Here is a 21487-nt window from a genome sequence, read left to right on the forward strand (position 1 = left end):
TGATGGGAACAAGGTGAAGTCCATAACTCCATCCTTTCCCTATCCCACCTTCACCAGTGGGAAGTGACAGGAGGCACTCTAGTAGACCCCCCCCCCTCATTGGTAAGGTGGTAGCAAGCGTTGAGGAAGAGCTGGACCTACTCCCACTAGAGGTGAGAAAGATTGAGCTTGAGGGAAGGAGACTAACCATTGAACAAAAAAAGGTCAAGGTGGCTTTGAAGCTCAAATATAATGATGCCAGCAACTCAAGTAGGAATGAAGAGGAATCTTTTGACTGTAAGATCCTGAAAGGGATTGCGTACAAGTTTAGTGATGGTGATGGTATTGACAAACTGTTTGCCGCATTTGAGAGGGCCTACAAAATGAGGAGGATAGGTCACCGGCACTGGGGCTCCCTCTTGTGGGAGATATTCTCAGACAAGTTTGGAGGTAGACCTATGACCCTAAATGAGGATGTGGCTGAGTCCTACAAGCATATGAAGGAAACTCTAATAGAAGGGTTTGGACTCACCACAGAAGAGTAAATGCTGAAGGACACCCACAAATGGCAAAGCCAGAAATGGGTGGACTTTGTAGACTACTCAGTTAAGGCACTAAAAGGCTGGATAAAAGGCATGAATGTGGACAATTATGATGGGCTATATAATTTAATTATGAAAGAGCACATTTTAAGCAACTGCTCCTGAGACACACTACACCAGTATCTAGTAGACTCAGAATTTTCTCGCTTTAGAGAGTTGGCTGATGAATGGGTTAGGACAAGAGCACCTAAGAAAACCCTGGTGGATAATCCCGAGAAAAAGGGGGTCAGGGGATAGACCCACCAAAGGGAAAGGAGGGAGGTGGTAAGCCTACCACAGAGACGCTGTCAGAGCCCCAGAACCCTAAAAAGGAGGAGAAACAGACCAACCCCACCTCTGGCAAGCAGAGTGAAGGGGACCAAAGGCTAAAAAAAAAACTCTTAAATAAAAAGCTGTTCTTTGACTGTCAACAGACAGGACACCATAGAGGGGATGCAGCCTGTCCCAAAAGGAAAGTTATCACTCGGCTAGCTAGTCTGGCCTTTGAGGAGGTCCCTCAGATGAGTAGATCCTCATAGCTCTCAACTGGGAGAAGGGTCCAGGTGGTAAGCTGATGATCCATGAACATGGTTAGTAAGCACTTCCACTCTATTCAGGTGAATGAGATCCCAACCACTATCCTGAGAGACACTTGTGCCAGTCATGCCATAGTGGTTGACAGGTTAGTGTCCCCAGACCAGAACTTGCCAGGTGAGGTAAGAAAGGTAAGGGTAGTCCCAGGGGAGTCAAACCAGAACTATGACCTTAGTGACCATAGAAGGAGGGGATATCCTTAGCTGGTACAGGGTGGTACTCAGTCCAGACCTCCCCCTTGATTGCATCCTAGGCAGTGACCCCCCGGAAGTTGGTCTGAACCCAAAAGGGGCGGTCACCCAAGGTGCTGCCCATCCCAAGTACCCCGGAAGTTGTGTCCCTAAGGTTAGCAGACTTGGGCCCCAACAGAATGGAAAGAAAGTAAAAAGTAGGAAAGTGAGGCCACCTTAAAAGGCCCCAGCAGTGGTACCCATGGTATGGGTGTTAAAGTCTTTGCCAATTGGGGATACTAGTTCACACATCACATTTAGGGAGAGAACAATGGCACTGGGGCCTTGTTAAGAGGTTCCAAGGCACTTTCAGACAGTCCACATGGGGGCAAAAAGTGGGGGAACCTACTGTGGTGTTCAGCCTTTTAACAAAAATAACCCAGTTATTAGCTAAAATTGTAACTATATTAAATGTTCTTTCTGTAATAATGAATACACAATCTCTTCGCAGTTACCTCCTCCAAGCGGGTACAACGCTTCTATGCCAGATTCCTCCTCTTGCTTCCTCGGTGAGAACTGAAGGTCTACTATCATCACATAGCTTCTCCCTGACTACGATATTGCACTGTGTAGTAGGACTTGTCTACCTAGTGCATGTTGTGAGGTAGTGATTCCAGTCACAAACTTGAGGCTTGGCTCAGTGTGAGGACCAAGAACTATATCCAAGTACAGAGATGGTAGTGAAGCGAGCCAGCTTGGCATCACTGGTGCTGGGGTGGCCATTTGTTTCTGGAGTACCTGCGACAAGAGGTTTAAGCCACAGCAGCAGAGGGATAATGTGGAGTTGTACAGCAATAGCTGGCACTGCTCTGGATGGTGAGCAAGTTCTGTGAACTCATGTACTTTATCTTCTGCCTACTCGGTGTTCCAGGAGACCATGAAACAACTTCCGTGGTGGTGATGGGTCCTCTGCCTCCTTCTCCATCCAGATGGAGATTGAGGAGAAGTTACTGTTTTACAGCGACTCCATACATTTTGCAACATTCAGAATCTGACCAAAACATCACATTGAGAAGACTCTGGGACCCATTGTTTTCTGCTGCAAGATGGGTACATTAAGTAGACAGCCCTAAAAATGTGTTGCCTTCGCTGACTGCCCCTTTCGGTTTTTTTCAAGAACAGAGCAGCTTCCAGTACTTATGAGAAAGGTCTACCATTTCTGCTGGTTATTAATAAAAAAAAAACTGGAGCCAAAGCTATTGAAAAACAGCAAAACCTTTTCCACTTTCCTTTCTATGCAGAACATGAGGCATTGGTCAATTGGCTGGAGAGAGAGTGGGGTCAATTTCTATATTGTGGAGCGACTGAACTCTGGTCTCTACTTTATCAGTTGACATAAGTCACTACCAAACATTTGCCATATGTAGATCTTATGATGCATGATGTAATGCAGTGTGCATATTCTGTTAATTATTTTGTTGGAGTCCAAGGTATAGAAATTGTTGTGCAGTATGCAAAGCCTTTACTTGTATGCTACACAATATGGACTTAAAGATACAATTTAGGGGGTGAGCATGTAAACTCATTTCATCAAGCATCGTAGACAGCAGTATTTTATTAAGCCGTCTTGTATTCCACACACAGGTCACACTATTATGAATGCTAACGCAGATTTAGAATATCAATAATATCTCATCTTAAACACATCAGTCCCAAACCTCGATCATTCATATTAACAAAAGAAGGCGTTCTCTAACGCTTCAGCTGACAGGACTAAATAAATAATTGACTCTACATCCAGTAAAAGCCAGCAAACTAATACCAACCCAACCACAGCAGACATGCTCTTCTTAAGATAACTCCAGCCCACTAAAGTCCTCTTTGATATCCGCAAACTGTTTCCCAAATGTTAAGTATAAGTTCACCACACTAAATTGCCTTAAAGTTGAAAGAGAATCTGATATATATTTGGTGCTGAATACCTACAGTGTAAACTCTGCTGAATAGAAAGCGATAAAGGCCATTGCTGAAATGCAGGCAGCATGTTGTGTTGTACCGGAAGAGAAAACAGCAGTCCTAGGGATTTGAGGCGAATAGATCAGGAGATTATCACAATATTCATTAGCAGCATTGAAGAAAGTAATGTCACGATACAAAAATATCTTGAACTTAAAAAAATAAATAAAAAAAATTACATTTATTCTTACCAGAGATTCGTAGTCCATAACTCCACATGGTCACTAGAACTCAGCAACTCCATTTTGGTTGGTTGGTTGGGTAATCACATTACGCGAAATCATAAAGTTAATGACTTGTGGAATTCAGCTGAAACACTTCCTTTTTTTTTTTTTTCTTTTTTTTTTAAACGTTTTGGCAAGATCTGTGTTTAGACGTCATATGTGCAGAAAGGTTAGTGGAGTATGGTAAGGTTACAGAGGTCGGTGATAAGACTAGGGGGATCAAACAATGGTTTTGTTTTCTGTCAGTAATGAATGAAGTGTGCTAGGTTCAATATTGTAAATAGATTTCCGACTTTTAAAATGTTTCACTAATTGTGCTGCCATGGTTTTTGAGACATATCTTCAAAATATTAATAGTGTCAAAGAAGGAGTTTCTAACAGTGTTCATCTGCCTCTAGGATGAGAAGGCAGTTGGCTTCATCAATGTGTCTACATACTACCTAGAGAGCGCACGGGAACCCAAGAAGAAGTAGTGAGTACCATATCATTATTTCTCTTAGTGTAATTTCGTCATTTACTGCAAAGCCGGAAGCTAAATCGATACCCATATCACAGTCTGGAACAGGATACTTGCAACTGCATTTCATTTAACAGCTTAATTTAATTAAACTTTTGTTCCCTTTCGTCCAATTGTGCAAAAAATATACAGTTTTGCACACCTCTAGTCAATGTACGTTTCTGTTAAGTCTGTGGATGGCTGTTGTGTTCCTCCCCTGCAATCCCAGGGTTGCTTTCTGCTTCAAATAGGGATGTGGTTACATGTTTGGAGCAATGTGATCACATTCTGCTAAATCCATGTATATGATCGACATAATATTTTACCAAGGCACAACTTCGAAGTCTTTGATAACTTATAGGCACATCTGTTGTAGCACTCACTTCCTATTAAGTGTGTGACTAGTTAATTTCTTAACAAGCATTTTGTTCTCCCCAAGCCCCTGCTCCATTGAGCAGTGATTTTTGGGATGGACCCCATGTCTGTGAGCAAAAGTTGTTGGGTACACCCTGTTTCCATTTTTGGAGATATTTTAGGTGCATCATTTGGTTTTCATATAAGTTATTTGTGGCTTATCTTAAGTCACTGGTCTTAGGTGTTAAAATTGTTTGCTGTATCTTTGAAGAGGGAGGTTTGATGTTGGTCATGTGTTTTGAGCAAATGTGTTTTCATACATTCTGTGTCCCCGAGTTTGAAGTGGTCGCATTGTCTTCTATTGAAGGCTTTTTTGATGAACTTTGTATCTTTGAGGTTGAAATGTTTGAGGTGGGTCCTAAAGCCTTGGGCTACTTGTTGAGATAGACCTATTGCCCCCCATATTAGGTCAAGCGTAAGCGAATGGCCTCTTGTATACCTTTAAGTATACTTCTTCTGTGGGCTACCAGCTATTCCATCTGTTAGTTTCAGTGTTATTTAAAACTCCCTGCTTGCAAGTGGTCAGTCATGCCTCTTTGTCCCTCCTTCTGTGTGGGAGCAGGGACCAACTACTGTATAATTATTCTTTGTCGTATTTATCTGGTCTGTAGGGGACTTTTTTTTAACTTTGTTTCCTGCTCCTGTCAAGGGAAGCTTCCCTTTTCATTTATTTGCAGAGCATCCTTCCTCTGAGTTTAAATGTAAACTAGCCTATAAACAAGCCTATAAATCAGGCTGTTATCTTGGTCACATTTGGTCTTTGTGGGCTCCCTGCACAATCTCTCAGCTGCCTGGCTCCCGCCCTTCCTTGGCTTGAATTTTCCTTACCAAGTATGCCTGCCTGTGTGCTGAGAGCAAGGGCAGAGCATCACTTGTAACTGCTTATAGCCAGGCACCCAGTTCTACCAGGGCTCCACAATTATTAGAGACAGTGCCCATTGGTGTTCCATACTGGTATTCCAGTTGCAGCTCTATCAGTGCACCTCAGTTCACACACTTCAAGCCCTCAGCCGTGCCAGTGCTTGGAACCACACACACATACAGTCTTACCAGAGCACCTCCGTTCTTGCGGTCAATACACTCTGATGCTGCAGTACTGGGACTTCAGGCGCAGCTCCCATCAGTGCACCACAGTTCACACACTCCAAGCCCTCAGCTGTGCCAGGAACCCCACACACGCTGTCTGCCAGAGCACCTCAGTTCTTGCAGTCAGTACACTCTGCTGCTCCAGTACTGGGACATTGGGCGCAGCTCCATCAGTGCAACGCAAGTCACACACTCCAATCCCACAGCCATGCCAGTGCCAGGAACTACACACTCACTGTCTGCCAGAGCACCTCAGTTCTTGCAGTCAGTACACTCTGCTGCTCCAGTACTGGAACCTTGGGCACAGCTCCATAAGTGCACCGCAGTTCACACACCCCAAGCCCTCAGCCGTGCCTGTGCCAGGAACCCCACGCACGCTGTCCGCCAGAGCGCCTCAGTTCTTACAGTCAATACACTGCTGTTCCAGTACTTTCAGTATTTCCCTCTTCCTTTTGCTACCTCCTCTTTTAAACTCCCAAAAACCTGGTTATTTCTTTTCTTGTTTTTCTTATCTTTATCTGTCAAGTCACGTTTTACTATAAATCCCTCTTTTTCCCATCTGTATGTGGAAGCCACATGTTACTTGTCAGGACCGAAGTGTCAGTGGTTTTCCCATTCTGTGTCTGTGGGAAATGTGTCAGTACATACATGCCCTGTTTTTTTCGCTGCTTGTTTCTCTCACCATGACTCTACTCCAATGTTTATTTTTCTCTTTATTTTCACACTTCTTTAATTATTTTTTCCTCTTTCTTTCGTTTGCTAGCTTCCTTCCCTGTTTTCTTTTATTTCACACATTTGCTCTATTTCTTCTTAGTTGTGTTTTCATTTTCTTGTTCTTTCCCTTTTTTTCCTTTCTTTGTGACCCCTTCTCTTTCTTCTTTTTGTCTATTGTATTCCTTTAGCTTCTCTTTTGCTGCCCGTCCGCTTTCTCTCTTGAGGTCTAGTTATCAATGGAGCAACAGGTGCAGTGGCACCAGGACCCAGAGACCTACAGACCTCACTCAACTCTAATTACTGCTGTATTTTCCTGACGAAATTGCAGTCAACCATTTTCCTTTCAACCTGAAGGGCCCGTGACACCATTACTACGCCACTTGTCCTCTCCATCTTTACTCCCAACTCACTCTTTCCTTTCACCCTCCAATCCTTTCTAAATTATATTTTTGTTATGGTGTTTTGAGCATTACGCTCTAATGCCAGAAGTTTATTTCTGATAAAGGTTTATATGATTTTATATGTTTTAAGATTGAGGAGGAAGAAGGTAAATGAAAGTGCTTTAGTTAAATGCTGGACCACTGCAATTATATGGCAAGAAAACACGAAATTATGAGGCAGAGTTTACCAATTTATGTGGCAACAAAAGTCCAGTTATCAATTTACAATGCCAATAACTCAAGAAAATGCGAGACCTATTGCATTGCAAATGCTTGTTGTAGATGTTTGCACTCCATTCTGGGACTGTTTCAGGGAAGTTGGTTTCTTTAGTTTGAGCAGTTTAAAATAATTGATTGGATTTAGGTGTAAAGTGGAGGTTTGTTGGGTAAAATTGTGGGTCTCTGAATCATTGTCGCTGTTTTTCAGTGAGTTCCAGCTCAGCCATGAAAAGTACAAACCATTTGTGTTTGCAGCTGATAGCCTTGCTGAAATGAGTATGTGAGTAACCTGAGTTGTCTTTTTCTAGCTGCTGATTGTATTCTCATGTAGCATGTGATTGGAGTTGACTGCCTAAATGGTGTCTCATTGTGCATTACTGTTTTGTAGGTGGGTGACTCGTCTCATCACCTCTGTCACAAAATACACTACACAATCAAAGGCACTGCACCCCAAGGAGGAAGGTGAGAACACTGCTCTGATGACTGTATGGTCAACTATAAGTGACCTACGGGTCTTATGTGAAGCACAAGGGGCAGCTTCAAAGCAAAGAAGGAAATTGGCAGACGTGGAAAGTTATATACAGAATACGGGGCAACTGTTGGGGGCATGTGACCAATGCTTGCAACATGGGACCAGTGCTGTGAGAAAGGTGATGAACTCTAAGGGCATGATGCAACCATGATGTTTGGACTGTGCTTAGGTGTGTGGTGGTGCAGTAAGGCATTTGATCCCTTGACACACTTGAAATATAAGTGACTGTAACTTATGCTTAGTACATTTGAGGAATGTGTGGAAGCACAGGGGATATACGAGAACAGCTAAAGAAATACTAGGATCTGAAATAAGCACTTTCCTGTGATCGAAAGGACTAGAGAATGCACAGCTCACTCTATACCAACGCCCTTCCTGGCTAACACCTACTCGTCAGGATTACACAGAAATCACTGCACCCCCCACTCATTATAATTAATGCTCCTCAAGGTATTCCGCGGCTCCATACATATACTGGGACATGAAATTAATGTTTTACAAAAATTTGATTTCTCCTGCTTTCAGATCACAAAATTTGCACTCACTGGAAATATCTCATCATTTTTATTAAATAAATTAATTCAGAGTTTGTTTTATATATTCTTTGTTGTCCCTTCAAAAGTGATTCTATGACTCTAGCTTGACAAGTTTCATTTGTATTATTAAACCTTCATCAGAAATGCCCAAAAAATTCAAACACACATTACGGTGTTGTCAGAAGTGGGATTGAATTAGCCCAGGTGGTGCAACGAGGTACACAGGATGGGGGTGAAACCTACGCTGGAGGATATGATCAAACAGTTGGCAGAAGGCCAACGACACCTCCAATTGGTATGGGAGGCACAGCAAAGGGAAGCAAAAGAGGACTGGGAGGCTCTTCAAAATGCCTTAAAAAGTCAAGCCACCATTATGGCGAACAATCAGCTGGTGCATGAGACTGCAATCCAGAAATTAACAGACACCATCGCTGCAAGTAAGGTACACCCTAATGTCCCGAGCTCAGTCCTACAAAAATTTCAAGAAGGAGAGGACCCTGATTCCTTCTTCACAAATTTTGAACGGGTGGCCTCCTCAGCCCAATGGGCGGAAGAACGCTGGGGACAATATGTTGCCCCACTCCTGACAGGTATCCTTCAGACTGCATACCAGGCCGCAAATCCAGGGGGCACCACACCCTACAAAGATATTAAGAGTAGTATTTTGGAAAGAGTGGGTCACGATACTGAATACTATAGGATGAAATTCCGAAAAGTAAAATGGGGACAGAGTGAGGACCCCCGCACATTCTATTTCAGAGTAAAAGACTTGGGTCTAAAATGGTTGGGTCCATTAGGAACCGACCGAGAGGATGTCATTAAAGCAGTTATCCTTGAACAATGTCTAGATTCCCTCCCAGGCAGTACTAGGAACTGGATAAGACAACACCCCAAGATAGACACGGAATTGGCCATAGACCTCGCCTGTGCGTATCACAGATCTACGGACGTTAAGGCCTTAGGTCCCCGGAATAGTGTCAAACCTCCCGTGGGTGTTTTTAAATATCCACCTCGACGAGCACTGGAAGAGCCAGGAACGTTCAGACCTGGAGAAACAAACCCCATGCAGCAGCCACAATGTTTTAGCTGTGGGGAATGGGGACACATTGCAAGAGTGTGTCCCAGAAAAGGTGACAGGGTGGAACCTATGGAAATAGGAGTCACCCGTGGCCGGGTACTCTGCACTGGAAGAGGGCGTCATCAAAATAAATGGAACTGCAGTCGAAGCTCTAATTGATTCGGGCTGTAGCCAGTCCGTAGTCCATAGCAACCTTGTAAACCCCACTGAACCGACCACGAGTCAGTGGGTTACCATCTGTTGCATTCATGGGGACAAGGAGAATTATCCACTAGCCTTGATTAGGATAGAATGGGGGGAATTTCATGATTTCCTCCCGGTAGGAATTATGGACAGACTAGTTGAAGACTGTGTCATTGGTACAGATTACATCCACTTCAATGCTCTTTGGGAAAAAGTAAAAAATCAGGGGCCATCTTCTGATTGTTGGGCGGAAGCACCCTTTTCCAACAGTCACATTGAGAGTTCCCCAGTTCACACTAAACTGTCAAGGAGGGAGAAAAGACAGGAGAAGCACAAATACCAGACTTCAAGGACCGAATCGTTGCCTGAGAAAATAATAGCCAACAACGACAAAATAACCCTCTCCTTTAGAGCTAGCCAACGTGAGGACCCTTTTCTATCTCATGCGTGGAAAAACGCCAAAATGGAGCCCGCAGAAGAGGTGGGTCCTTATTTTCTAGTCCATAAGAACCTGTTGTATAGAATCACTTCATCTGCCCAAGGAGAAAAGAGACAACTAGTGGTACCAGAACCCTATCGACAGCAAGTCCTCTTTTTGGCCCATAATCAGCCGGGGGTGGACATTACGGTCGAGAAAACACTGAGGAATACTTGTTAAGAAGATTCTATTGGCCAGGGGTATATGCTCACATTAGAAAATATTGTACACAGTGCCCAAGATGCCAATTAATAGAACCCGGAGCCCTGAGGAAGGCCCATTTACAGCCCTTGCCCATCATTGAGATCCCCTTCAGTCGCGTAGGTATGAATCTGGTAGGGCCCTTATTACCCTCCTCCAAGGCCCACACCTATATACTTGTTTTGGTAGATTACGCTACTAGATACCCTGAGGCGATCCCTTTATCCAGCATGACCACTAAGGTTTTGGCACAAGCCATGATAAACTTCTTCTCCAGAGTCGGATTTCCCCAGGAGATCCTGACAGACCAAGGTACTCCATTCATGTCCTCCCTCATGAAACAAATTTGCAAAATACTAGGGATCACCCAGATAAAAACCTCTGTATACCATCCTCAAACTGATGGGCTAGTAGAATGCTATACTCGCACTATTAAAAACCTGCTGAGGAAAACAGTGGAAGACTCCGGAAGAGACTGGGATCAGAAACTCCCTCTGGTTCTCTATGCCATCCGGACTCATGAACAGTCCTCCACAGGACACAGTCCTTTCGAGTTAGTTTTCGGGAGGCAGCCCCGTAATTTGCTTGATATAGCAGCAGAAAGGTGGGAAGAAGAGAATGAGGAAGAAAAACCGTTGTTAGACTATGTCAACAAATTAAAAAATCACCTACACACGGTCTGGGAGGATGTCCGGAAACACCTTGAAAAAGCACAGACTAAACAAAAAGCTTATTACGATCAGGGGACTAAGTTACGGTCCTTTGATCCGAATGATCAGGTCCTGATAATGTGACCTACTTCCGATAACAAATTATTAGCTAAATGGCAAGGACCCTGCCGAGTAATAAAAGCAGTCTCCCCTGTCACATATCTTATTGAACTTAATCAACACCGAAAAAGGACACAGATATACCATGTCAATTTACTAAAAAATTGGGAAGCAGCGGAAGATAACAACAATGTTTCTGCTTCCAGCTTCTTAATTACCCCAACCCCTGGGGAAGAGATGGACCTATACCCCCCCGAGACCGAAGAAATATGGGAAAGACCATGTATAAATGAGTCCCTTACTGAGTCAGAGAAAAAACAACTAGACGCCCTGTTACAACAACATTCCCTATTGTTCTCTGGGAAACCAGGGAGAACCACGTTAATCCAACACTGTATCAGAACCCCAGAAGGCAAAACCATCCGCCTACGACCCTACAGAATTCCGGAAGCCCGAAAACACCTTATTGAAGAAGAAGTAAAGAAAATGCTAGCCTTAAAGGTTATCGAACCCTCCACAAGCCTGTGATGCTCCCCGGTGGTTTTGGTTCCTAAACCAGATGGGTCGGTCCGGTTTTGTATCGATTTCCGTAAGTTAAATGACCTGTCCCTCTTTGACACATATCCTATTCCTCGAGTAGACGATGTGTTAGAGAAATTAGGGAGGGCCCGCTACATGTCGACTCTAGACTTAACAAAGGGGTACTGGCAAATTCCCCTTGCCACGACAGACAAGGAAAACACTGTCTTTGCAACCCAGTCAGGCCTGTACCAGTTTACTGTCCTTCCCTTCGGTCTCCACGGGGCGCCCGCCACCTTCCAACGCCTAATGGACCGGCTTTTAAAATCGTTCCAAACATATGCGGCAGCTTACCTAGATGATATTGTGATTTTTAGTGACTCTTGGTCTGAACACCTTCACCATCTAGGAACTGTGTTCCTCACCTTACAAAAAGCTGGCCTTAGCGCCAACCCAAAAAAAATTATTTTAGGGAATACCCAAATCGCTGATCTCGGTTACCTTATTGGTAACGGGACTCTACGACCACAAAAAGATAAAGTCGAGGCCATTATGACGGTACCAGTGCCCAAAACAAAGAAGGAGCTACGGTCCTTCTTAGGTTTAGTGGGGTACTATCGGAGGTTCATTCCCCAGTACTCTACGATTGCCTCCCCTCTCACCGATCTCTTAAAAAAACAGTATCCCTCTAAACTACCCTTATTCAACAAGGCACAATTACGCAGCTTTGAGCTTTTGAAACGGTCCCTCACAACCGAACCCGTCCTTAAATGTCCAGACTTTTCCAAGTCCTTCCACTTGTACACGGACGCCTCCAACGTCGGTTTAGGGGCGGTTCTCACGCAACCCGATAGTGATCAATATGAACATCCTGTTGTCTTTATCAGCAGGAAACTGCTTCCTAGAGAATGTCACTACCCCGCTATAGAGAAGGAATGCCTGGCGATTAAGTGGGCTGTGGAAAGTTTGAGGTATTATCTCCTGGGACGTCCTTTCATCCTCTATACTGATCATGCCCCATTGACCTGGTTGGCCTCCCATAAAGACACGAATTCCAGGGTGTTACGATGGTTTCTGGAGCTCCAACCTTTTACCTTTCAGGTCCACCACATTCCTGGCTCCCAACAGGGCCCTGCTGACTATGTATCTCGGTTCCCCGACTCTTCGGTCCTCTACCAGTCCCGATCATGGGATGGGGAGTGTAGACGGGTCTCCTCGACCACGCCTACCACTGCCGCGGCCTGGCGTCTCACGCGCGGTTCACCAGAAGAACTCTTGCATTCCCATGGAAACGCCGCATGACGCGCGCGAGGCCGATTTCCGGAGCTCCGCACTGAAAGGAACGACGGACTCGGGAAGAGGGGGAGAGGAATCCTCCTTCAAGACGCCGGAGAAGGAAGACGCGAGGGAGACGCCGCGAACAGAGGGGGAAGACCGGCAAGCCCTGGAGACGCCGCAACAGAGAGGGAAGACCGGCAAGCTCTGGAGAGACGCAAAGGAGGGGGAAATCGAACCCCCGAGACGAGCACTTGCCGCCACGACCCCGGAGGGTGTGGCTTACTAAGGTACGGTCCTTGTTGCCAGGACAGGGTAAAAACCGTATGAGAGAGAAAACGAGAGGGGGAGGAGGAGAAGGAAAGGAGGGGAGGGAGGAAAGAGAGCATGTCTGAGAGCAGACCCAGAGGGGAAAATACCTACAGAAAGAAACCTCTACTGGACCAGCACTAGCAAGGAATTGTTTATCACTAGTTTTTTCTGCCCTGCACAACCTCACTACTGGGCTATCTTTAACCACACCTACCCCTTTCTTCCACAAATCCCCCCCTCCCTTGCATGACTGCACATAAACATCCCAGAAATACCAAAAGACTTACCTTTGTTTCCTGCTGTATTTTGTGTTTCTGGCCCCACCTGGGAGGTCCCAAGAACTGCTACCATCAGAAGACCTGGGGAACGCAGGACAGAGACAAGAGAAGAAGAAGAGGAAATTAACCGAGCGGGCCACCATCTTTCACTGCTAGATATTATATCAACATTCACTATTTAATAAACCCTTACTTTTACACCCTACGTTCGTCTCCGACCCTCAGTACCGCCGATCCCCCACCACAGGTGTTAAACTACAGAATTTCTATATACAGTTATGAAAATAAATACAATAATTAGTAAAACATCTCTTCCATGCTCTATTTCGCGATAGCATTCTAATCTTGGATTCCTTATGGATGCTTTTACCTGTTCGCCGGTCATTTCTGACTGCTTCTTCACTCTTGTCATGTCAATTCCAGTTCTCTGGCTAGAGTTACAAATTCAGTTTCATCAGGAGAGATGTCTGGTCCAATTTAGAGTCAATTTCCCCCTCCACCTATTGTATTTGTCATATGAAACGGCTATATGTATCTTTGTCATTCACCCCCATTAGGTGTTCTGAATTTCATAGAAGATGTTCATTTTTCCCACCTTTAAGAGACATTTGAAATTTCAAGATGAGGGTTCAACCCAAGTAATAATATAGTGTCTTGTTAGTTAAATAGTTTCAGTAAATAAACTTGGATTGCCCCTGGTAATGAGGATGCAAAATAACACGTCTTTCTTCAGAGGAATGTGAGTAAAGCATTTCAGCAACATTAAAGTAAAAAAGCTATCCAATAAAGTTTCCATAGCAATTTGGTAAAAAGAACAAGAATTTAATGGATGAAACATGACCAAAATGACAAATCTTGGGCAAGGCAATACAAATATTTTCAGTGGATACTTCTACCTTCAGATTCCTCACATTTGAATATCCCAGACGCCACTCTGGAGCTGGAAATGTTTTATATCTCTCCCATGCCGGTAGGGGGCGCTGCCTCCACGTTGTTTCCTCAAGCTGCACTGCGTGAAGTCACTGGAGCCTTAAAGGGCCCCAATGTGCGTGCGGACATGTCGCTTTTTCCGTGCCATGAACGCGTTGCAGAGTTATCTCTCCTCAGAAAAAGAGGGGTCGTTTTTCAATGATTTCTTTTCCTTTTGTTACTGCAATTGTGCAGGTCTTGTTGTGATGTCCTTTCTGAGTGAAAGGATGGATGGATGGATGACTGAAATAGGTAGATGGTAGCTGGATGAGGTGAGTGAAAAGATGAATAAGTGAATGGGTAGATGGGTGGATGAGTGGATGGATGGCTGAGTGGAAGGACGGATTGATGAGTGAAAAGGAGGATCGTTGGATGGATGAGTAAAAGGGTGGGTGGATGAGGAAAAGAATAGATGATTGAAAAAAATGGACAGATAGATGAATGAAGGATGCAAGGGGTCGATGAGTGAAACTATGGATGACTGATTGAAAGGATGGATGAATATGTTTGATGGGTAGGTTTGAAGATGGATGAATGGAATGGTAATAGACGAATGATGGATGAAAAACTGAATAGATGACAGGATGTACAGGTGAAGTGGCTATCAACAGGTGGACAAAAGGATGAATGGATAGACGTTTGGAAGGAAGAGACCTTTTCTGGGGAAAGTTGCGATGACTTCCTTCATTTGCTTGGTGCTATAACAGCCTTAGTTCAATACCCCCAACTTCCCAGCTCTGGAAATCGAACAATTAGCCTTTCTGAATGCCTTGATCAATATGTTTAATCAGGCCATGATCCATGCTGGTGTGCTGGTTGGCCCCATTGGGTCCTCTAACCTACACCGTTGCAGGAATGTTGGCACCATTTACTCTTTCCTGCTCAATTGCACAGGTCTCTTGGGTGCATCCACTCCTGACTCAAGCAGGTATGGGATCAGTGTGGAGGATAATGTCACCTCCCCTCTTCGCTCCTAGCCAGACTCCTTCAACCTTAAAGCCCATCACCTCTCCAGCGCGGCAATAGACACAATCATCGCTGCAAGGAACTCCACTGGCTTTGCAACCAATGACATCGCTTGACAAACAGCCTTTGTCCCTGCCTGTATGGAGGCCTCAGTTAGAGGGCTTTCATATGATGCCTTATAGGTTAAGAAGAGAGGCGCAGAGGCTTTTGGAAGATGGACGTTTTTTCTTTGACAAAGACTGATCCTCTGGACTATCAAGATGGTGGTAAGGATGTTGATTATGGCATGCCAATCCTATACACAGAATTTGAAGATCTGAAAGATGCAAGTGGCTGGACACTTTTCCAAGTTGTGAGTTCCTATCTCCTACATGCATTTCTCCTCTGGAAGTAACCTCCTACCGTGCAGTGGTCAGAAAATCTGCGGATATGTTGGACTAACAATTACAACTACTATCTTCAGATGTTGTTTATCATTCTGATGGAGGTCCTGCGTTCCTCTGCCCATGAACTGGAGCCTCTTCTTCTATTCAACAAGTCCCTCACTGAATTAGTTTTGGTGATTTAGGAGAAGCCAGTCACCTCCACCAAGGTTTCTAGATCTATTGCTAGAAGGTATAAGCCAGCTCAGGGAGATTCTGCTTTCCTTTCAGCTCCCCCATTTCCTGAAAGTTTTGTGGTTCCGGCTTCTGGGTCCTCAAAGCTGACTCCAGGATCATTCCCATCTATCCCTGTGTAGTGCCGGGATGCTAGGTGTGCTAGGATCCTTGCAGTTCTTGGTGGACTTAGTGAGGAGATTGTGCAACCTGCTGGGAGGTGTTAAGGTGGGTTAAGTAGCAGCTATGATGTAATCATTGATTTAGTGTGTGATTGTATGCAGATGAATAAAGACATCTAATCAAGAGCTCCGTTTGTGGTGTGGTCTTTGCATGCTCTCGGGCTGACGCTACAACTGGTGATGACTAAGGGGATACGTTCCCCTAGGAAACAAAGCTGCTCTACTTTAGTGCACACAGCAACCCAACAGATTGCTCGTGTGTGCCATGTGCACTCACCTCACTCAAAAGTTGGTCAGAGTTGGCACATGTGAAATCGAAGCGCCTCTCCAGCCTTCATATGGCTCTCAAAGAGTGAAAGGCCCTCCGGAAGAGAACGCTCAAAAGAACCACCAGAATCATGGGACGCCATAACACCTAGCCATTGTTGATTCAAGCAAAACGCTAAAGACAATGACATGTAGATACAATGCAGAAAGTTAAGTGAAACAGTGATCAAGTGTGAGAAACAGAACCGTTACTTACTGCCAAGAAAGAGGGTGATGATTTACGACCTTTTCTCTGACAGGGTGACCAAAGCTCAAGCTGTGTTTGCAAAAGTTGCAATTACCACCAGTGAGCAGCAGTTACCACCCCAACAGCATGTACTGTCAGCGGCAGTAGAAAAAGGTGCGAAGTATGATGCAACTGTGTGTGTGTGTCTGAAACCACCACCATTCAACACCGCCAAGAAACAGAATAGTGGCGCCAGGTGGAATCAGACATTCATTGACTTCATAGATGCCCTAGGACAAGTGGACAGTAGAAAATCACTAAATACGTAAACAGTCTTGCCGGTAATGGAGTAAAGGATTAATGGTCTCAAGAGCAGATGAAAGAGCAGAACAACTAGGGGATGACATGGAAGCAGAACAGGAAAAAATGAATCTGTGCTAATAATGGAAAGCAATTACAAGTACTCCACAGATGCACACAAATCAACGTCCTCAAAGAAGAAAAAAATGTTTTCAATATGGGTTTTCACATGCCACATGAGTAAATGTCCAGCCATAAGGCAGATGTGCAAAGGTTGTGGAAAAGCTAACCACTTTTTGACTGTGTGCAAGGCAAAAGAGAAACCAAATGTGTCACCCCAAGAAGAGAAAATGGATGCCAGAAAGTTCCAGAAACATTCTCCCAACGCCCACAAGGCCCAAAAGCAACATCAGTTACGACAAGTAGAAACCAGACGAAATTGATCGTCAGGCTCATTCTGCAAAGACTCATCAAAGTCATCATCCACTGTCAGTGAACAGGTCCCGCACAGTGGGTTTTGCTTATAGTGGTAGTGCCCGAAAGGGACAAAGGAGGTGCAGTGCACATCTGTGTTAATATGCGCCAGGCCAACAAAGCAATCCACAGAGAAAGACGTCCTGGTGAGCACATCATGGACATGATCATGCACTTGAACGGCACCAAAGTCTTCTTTTGTTTTGACCTGAACAAAGGATATCACCAACTCAAGCCGGAAGAAAACTGCAGGTACATTTCCACTTTTTCGACTCGTGTTGCTTTGTTCAGATACACCAAAGCTCAATCTTTTATGTCATCAGCTGCAGAAATATTTCAGGATGTTATATGTCACATAATTCCACCATGTTCTCATGCTTTCAACTACAGTGATGAATATTGGTGTTTGGAGCAACCCAGGAGGAGCATGACAGAGCTCTTAAAGAAGTATGCAAACCACTTGTCTGTGCAGGTCTCACTCTGAATGTAGCTGTGATTTTCATAAAAGCAATCTTAAGTTCTTTGAATACATATTCTCTGATGAGGGAATGACTCCTGACTCACATTAAGTGCAAGCACTGTCAGCTACTTGTCCCCCAGAGGATGTCTCCATGCTACGATCCTTCTTGAGCATGGCCAGTTATTGCTCAAAATACATATGTGACTTTGCTACCATGAGTGCCTCATTGAGAGAGTTGACAAAACGAGATGTTCCTTTTCAGTGGTCTACAGAATGTGATCAGAGTTCCAAAAAGATAAAACATATGATTGAGAATGCATCTGAGAATGGCCTATTTTGACCGCAAGGTATGAACTGAACTTAATATAGATGCAAGCCTGGTGCGATTAGAAGCGATCCTTGTCAACATCAAGGTCATCCAAATGCTCAGAGTCATATCGTTGCTAACGCCAGCTGAGGTTTGTCTGATACTGACGAGCCTACTCTCAACCGGAAAAGGAGAGTTTGGCTGTCATCTGAGCCTGTGAACGTTTTTATGTGTTTCTGTATGGATAGTGCTTCACCATTGTCACAAATCACCAAGCTCTACTCACTAATTTTTGGGGCTCCAAAAGCCAAAAAGCTCCCTCATGTTGAGAGGTGGGCGTTGAGACTGCAAGAGTATGTTTATGTGATTGTGCACAGGCCAGGTAAAAATCAGAATCTATCTGATTACTTTTCACGAGTAGCTCCACCCAAACACAGCTCGACGTCTAAAACAGCTGACAAGTACATTAATTTCCTTTGTGAGGTCCAGTATGCCGGCAGCCTTATCCATTGAACAAATCATTGTTGTTTCAAATGCTGACAAGTTCATGCTCTTTCTTGAAGACATCATTTCAACTCAGTTGTGGAAGAAAAGTGTTCAAACCCTGGAGGATGATATTTAATTCCAAGGATGAACTATCTGTAACTAATGAAGGTGTTGTACTGAGAGATTGTGATACCTGTGAGCTTCCAGCAGCAAGTCATTGAGCTGACTCACGAAGGACATTGTGGCATTGTAGCCACCAAAAAATCCCTAAAAGATTGAGTGTGGTTCCAGCATCATGTTGAGTGAGTTAAAACAGAGTGCCATTTGTGCAACTTACTTTCCCCTAAAGTGACCCAGCACCCATTGAACATGTTTGATGTCCCTACCTAGGCATGGAAAGAGTAGCTGTTGACTTTTTTGGGCCCTTGGGAAATGGACATCATCTCATGGTAGTCATCAACTACTCATGACAAGGTTATCGAGCAACTGTGCAATGTCTTTGGAGAGTGGGGAACGCCTGCCATTTTTAAATCAAACAATGGTCTGCCATTCAACAGTTGTGAATTCAATAAGACACTTCTCAAATGCAAGATGAAGACGTACCCTGAAAGACATTGCCACACTCAGGAAACAGTCTTCGATGAAGGTGACTAGGTACTGGTTAAACAAAAGCAAAAGTGGAAAAGAGAAACTCCTTTTGATGTCAAACCTATGATTGGTGACGGCCCGCCATTCAGGCAAAATCCTCACACCGGACTCATCACATTTCAGGCACCTACCTAAACACTTGTCAGCTTCTACAGTCTTTGATGAGGTGACTCCACCTAACAGTCCAGATCAAGCAGTGGATTCTGCTCTGCTGAAACTCGATCAGAGTACAGGCTCATCTCCTCATACCAAGAGATCTGGTTAACCAGTGCGAGCGCCTTGATGACTCATTGTAGAGCGCTGAGGTTCTGTCTGCACTTTTCATTTAAAAAGGAGGGAGATGTAGTGTGGTGAGACTAGGAGCACCAGGGCCCTTCAGTTCTGGGTGGACTTAAAGAGGAGATTGTGCAACTTGCTGGGAGGTGTTACGGTGTGGTTAGTTACATCTATGACATAATCAGTGTTGTAGCGTGTGATTGTATCTGGATTAATAAAGACGTCTAATCAAAAGCTTCATGGGTGGTGTGATCTTTGCATGCTTCCAGGCTGGGAAGGATACTAAACACTGCAAACAGGGAGTGTAAGAAAATGGAGAAGTACGATAAAGAAACCTTCTTAGCTGGCAACATGACTTTAAAATCTATCAATGCCATTTGCTTATTAGGAAGATATGTACATGCTTTGCGGGACTCTGCACAAGCACTTACCCCCAATCAATCAGACAATCTTAGAGGACATTTTTCTGGCTGGATTGTAGACCGGCAAGCTACTGCCAAGCAGGTCCTCTAAGAAGGCCTGGACACAGCCGATTCAGTGGCCAGAGCTATGGGCACAAGTCCATTCCTAGCTCAGAAACTCCATATTCTCCAGGATGTCCAATCTACTTTAATGGACCTCCACTTTGATGGTTCTCACCTCCTTGGAGTCAAGGCGGACTCTGCACTTGAAAGGCTCTAGAACAACAGCCAGATCCTTGGTCTTCAAACACAGCTACATGATTACAAGCAGCTCAGAAAATTTCGAAGCTTTAGCTGTTGATTTTCCTTTCAAGGCAGACAGCAGCACATCCTGCAACAACAACAATCTAACCTTCTCTACAAGCAATACAGAGAGTGGGGTGAAGGAAGAATGTTTGACCTACCTCTTCCTCTCATCTCCTCCACTTTCTTCTCTTCCCCAGCAGCAACAGTCAAGCAGCCCTAGTTCTATTCTACCACAACACACACTACCAGTTGGAGAATGGTATCCTCCATTCTACAAGCATGGGGTCCATCGCATCTGACCTTTGGGTCTTAGAAATTGTAGACAAGGCGTGTAACCTACCCTTCCAAGAACCACTTCCTCCTTTACCTCCCCGCTCAGAGTCTCTCCCTCTGTACCACTTACAAATCCTTCAACCTCCTTCTAAAGGGTGCATGTAATTAGTTCCAGTGCAGGAAAAGAAGCAGGGATGCTATTCCACCTTTTTCAGACAACACAAATATCAATAAGCAGGTGGGATTGGGCTTGTCTCTTCTCTGCAGAGAAGCTCTGCAACTCTAGGCCTGGGCTCGTGACTGTTAGAATTGCATAGTAGCAAATCACTTGGCCAGAGTACTCAATGTGCGAGCCGAAAATCTCAGCTGGTGTTCTCTTGCCAGCCATGAGTGGTGCCTTAACCCAGAGGTAGTCCAGGATATCTACCAAGTGTTGGGGATTCTTTATGTAGATTAGTTTGCCAATTGCAAGAATGATCACTGCCCAAAATTCTGTGCCCTCCGGTATCCATATAGGAAGTGTTGCGTTACTTGTTTCACCTCAAATTAACTCCTCCACTACTGTACACATTTCCTCCCATATCCTTAATTCCTCCATTTTTGAGGAAGATTTGTCTAGGTGGGCCCAAGTAATCCCCGTTGTCCCGCCTATGAAGGGTGTGGTATGTGGACCTTGTTCACCTCTCCCTGTGCCCTCCACTCTGTTTCCGTCACGGGTAGACTTTCTGTCTCGGTGGCAAGGTCTACACCCCAGCTTCCAGAGCCTCCACCCACATGCGTTTGAGTGTGGAAACCTGATTTCATTTTCTTTACACCCTGAAATAGTGGACAATTTTATAATCTAGACACCTCTATACCAAGTCTGTTTATTCTGGCAGAAGTGCCAGATTTCTTAAATGGTATGCAGACAAGGTACTGGATCCCCTCAAGGCTCACTTGACTGATATCTTCTGTTTTGCTCTCTGTTTAGCCCAGCATGGCTGTACAGTTGCAGCACCATCCAAGACAAATTTCCTAATTGCTATCACATCAGTTCAATATGTCAGTGAACTAAAGACTTTCAGTGTGAGGCCACCCTTCACCACTTTCTTCCCTGACAAACTGGTGTTACGTAACAGGGGTGCCTTCTGCCCTAAAATTGTTGCTCCCTCCCCCTTGAGTCAGTCCATCACTCTTCCTTCCTTCTATTCTGCTCTTCACACTGCTAAAGAGGAAGAAAGACTTCATCACCTTGACCACAAAAAAGCTACACGCT

At 44.5% G+C, this 21487-nt stretch overlaps 1 protein-coding gene across 5 annotated transcripts in view; it reads left to right on the plus strand.

Annotated features, from left to right (window-relative positions):
- The window catches only part of CNKSR1 (connector enhancer of kinase suppressor of Ras 1), a 262699-nt gene that overhangs the window by 154113 nt on the left and 87099 nt on the right, over nt 1-21487 (plus strand). For all 5 annotated transcript variants that reach the window (XM_069224001.1, XM_069224003.1, XM_069224004.1 and 2 more), the window contains 3 exons: nt 3963-4036; nt 7142-7213; nt 7322-7395. In XM_069224001.1, the coding sequence (XP_069080102.1) occupies nt 3963-4036; nt 7142-7213; nt 7322-7395 (220 nt within the window). The remainder of the gene's footprint in view (nt 1-3962; nt 4037-7141; nt 7214-7321; nt 7396-21487) is intronic.

This window comes from Pleurodeles waltl, chromosome 3_1 (genome assembly GCF_031143425.1).
Source record: "Pleurodeles waltl isolate 20211129_DDA chromosome 3_1, aPleWal1.hap1.20221129, whole genome shotgun sequence".
NCBI classification, from domain to species: Eukaryota; Metazoa; Chordata; class Amphibia; order Caudata; family Salamandridae; genus Pleurodeles; species Pleurodeles waltl.